The sequence below is a fragment of the Megascapheus bottae genome, chromosome 2 (genome assembly GCF_031878675.1).
Source record: "Megascapheus bottae isolate mThoBot1 chromosome 2, mThoBot2.hap1, whole genome shotgun sequence".
Taxonomy (NCBI): domain Eukaryota; kingdom Metazoa; phylum Chordata; class Mammalia; order Rodentia; family Geomyidae; genus Megascapheus; species Megascapheus bottae.
In genome coordinates, this window is record NC_143510.1 from 13,419,413 (window position 1) to 13,421,806 (window position 2,394).

Consider the following 2,394-nt stretch of genomic DNA (forward strand, 5'->3'; position numbering starts at 1 on the left):
TCACTTCCCACCACCTCGCCCCGCTGTCATCCTCTTCAGAGCAGACTTGACCTCCTGGTTCCTCAGCGTGTAGATGAGGGGGTTCAGTAGTGGAGTGACAACAGTGTAAAACACACCCACTGCCCCATCCAGGGGACTCTTGGAGCCAGCTCTTAGGTAGATGAAAATGCAGGGGACATAGTAGACGGTGACCACGGTCAAGTGGGAGCCACAGGTGGAGAAGGCCCGGCGCCTCCCATCAGCAGTGCGGATCTTCAGGATGGCATGGACGATGTTGGCATAGGAAAGCAGAATTAGCAGGAAGCAGCTGGCAGCCACCACTCCAATGTCCACAAAGGTCACAAGCTCATTGACTTTAGTGTCAGCACAGGCCAGTCTCAACACTGCAGGAATGTCACAAATAAAGTAATCTATCTGGTTGGGTCCACAGTAGGGCAGGCGGAAGGTGAGGGTGGCCTGGATGGATCCGTGGATGGAGCCGGCCACCCACGCTCCCGCCACCAGAAGGGTACATAGCTTGCCGTTCATGAGCACAGGATAGCGCAGGGGCCTGCAGATGGCGAGGTACCTGTCATAGGCCATCAAGGTGTACAGGAAACACTGAGTACTGCCCAGAAAGTGAAAGAAATATAATTGAGCCACACAGCCACCAAAAGGGATAGCCTTGCTGGCAGGAGTAAAGTTTAAAAACAATCGAGGGACGATAACCGAGGAGAGCCACATGTCCAGGAAAGAGAGCACGCCCAGAAGAATGTACATGGGGCGGGCGTGGAGCTTGGGGTCAACCCACACTGTGAAGAGAATGAGCAGGTTCCCCAGCTGAGTCAGGATGTAAATGGTGAAGAAGACCAGGAAGAGGAGAGTTCTTAAATGGGGGGGATGAGACAAGCCCAGGAGAATGAAATCTGTCACCACAGTGTCCATGGATGTGTTTTTGTTTCTTCTCATGTCTTTCTGTAGTCTGCTTTGATGAAAGATGAAGCCGCACCATGGAGCTCAACACAGTGAGAAGGTTACAGTAATGCTTTCGTCTGGTGAACACAGCCTAGGAGTTAGTCAAGAAGGAATTGTGTTAGAAATTGCTTTGGAAAAGAGATGTGGGGGCTAGCACTGTGGCTCATAGCTGTAATCATAGCTTCTCAGAAAGGTGCGATCAAGGTTTCAAGTCAGCTGGGTTGGGAAAGTACAATCTTATCTCCAATTAATCATCAAAAAGCTAGAAGTAGAGCTATAGCTCAAGTACCAGAGCACCAGCCTTTCGTTAAAAAATAGACAGAGCTGGAGTTTGGCCTAGTGGTAGAGTGCTTGCCTAGCATGCACAAAGACCTGGTTCTATTCCTCAGTACCACATACATAGAAAAGCCAGAAGTGGTGCTGAGGCCAAAGTGGTAGAGCTCTAGCCTTGAGAAAACCCAAGGACAGTGTTCAGGCCCTGAGCCCAAGCCCAGGACTGGCAAAAAAAAATAGACAGTGTCCAGGCCATGAGTTCATGCTCTAGTATACACCCCCCCACACACACACACGAAAAGAAAAAAAGTAGTTACCATTATTTAGGTTTGTGTTAAAGGAGAAACCCTCTGGAGGGTTGTTGGTTTTTAGATATATGGACTCACGTCCTTTGGGAGACTCTGAAATCATAATTAAGCAGATGAAGAAACAGGGGAACCTGGGTATCTCAGGGAGTCCCCCATAATCCACGGAAGGGCATTTCCGAGAAAGCTACTAAGGTACAGAAGTATACAACTCACCTACAACTTCTCCTCTCCCTCCAACTCACCCTCCAACTTCTCTTCTCCTCTCCCTCACTTAAGCATGAGTGCAACACTTCATTGTTGTCTTTAGCTGGTCTTACATCATTTCCCCATGGTGTACAACTGTATTCATTATCTTGCCCACATTTACCTCCCTTCATACCTCTTGTCATTCTTCTTTGGTGTTTGGGCACATGGGACACCTCAGGACTTTCTCAGGTACATCAGTAGTTTGTGTCCATGTCTACTCTGACTTTTCTGGTCCTTTCATTCTTTTAGGACTCAAGCCTAATCCTGATTTTGCATCACTAAGCTTATATTTTTCAGCGCATTGATCACATGATGTTGTCATTGTCTCATGTCTAATTCATTCTCTCCATTAATCATCTCATCTAGCAAAGGAGACTTGACGGATTGACTAGTATTTGCTCACTGAATGTTGTCAGATCCTGCTTACTGCATTCAGTGTTTCTCTGCTTGATCTTGTTTATTCCATATTACACCCAGCTGGCTGGTGCTTAGAGCTTGTACTGCTTGTGTAGTGCAGGTCTCCTTTCATCATAACATACTGAAAGACCACTCATTTTATTTTTTTGTCAATTCTCAGGCTTGAACTCAGGGCCTGAGTCCTTGGGTTTTCCTC

General features: G+C 47.4%; 1 protein-coding gene across 1 annotated transcript; it reads right to left on the reverse strand.

Moving 5' to 3' along the window:
• LOC150066479 (olfactory receptor 10G2) lies at positions 1-948 on the reverse strand. The gene has a single exon (XM_090352926.1). The coding sequence runs from the start codon at positions 946-948 to the stop codon at positions 1-3; it is 948 nt and encodes a 315-aa protein (XP_090209052.1).
• Positions 949-2,394: the final 1,446 nt, after the last annotated feature.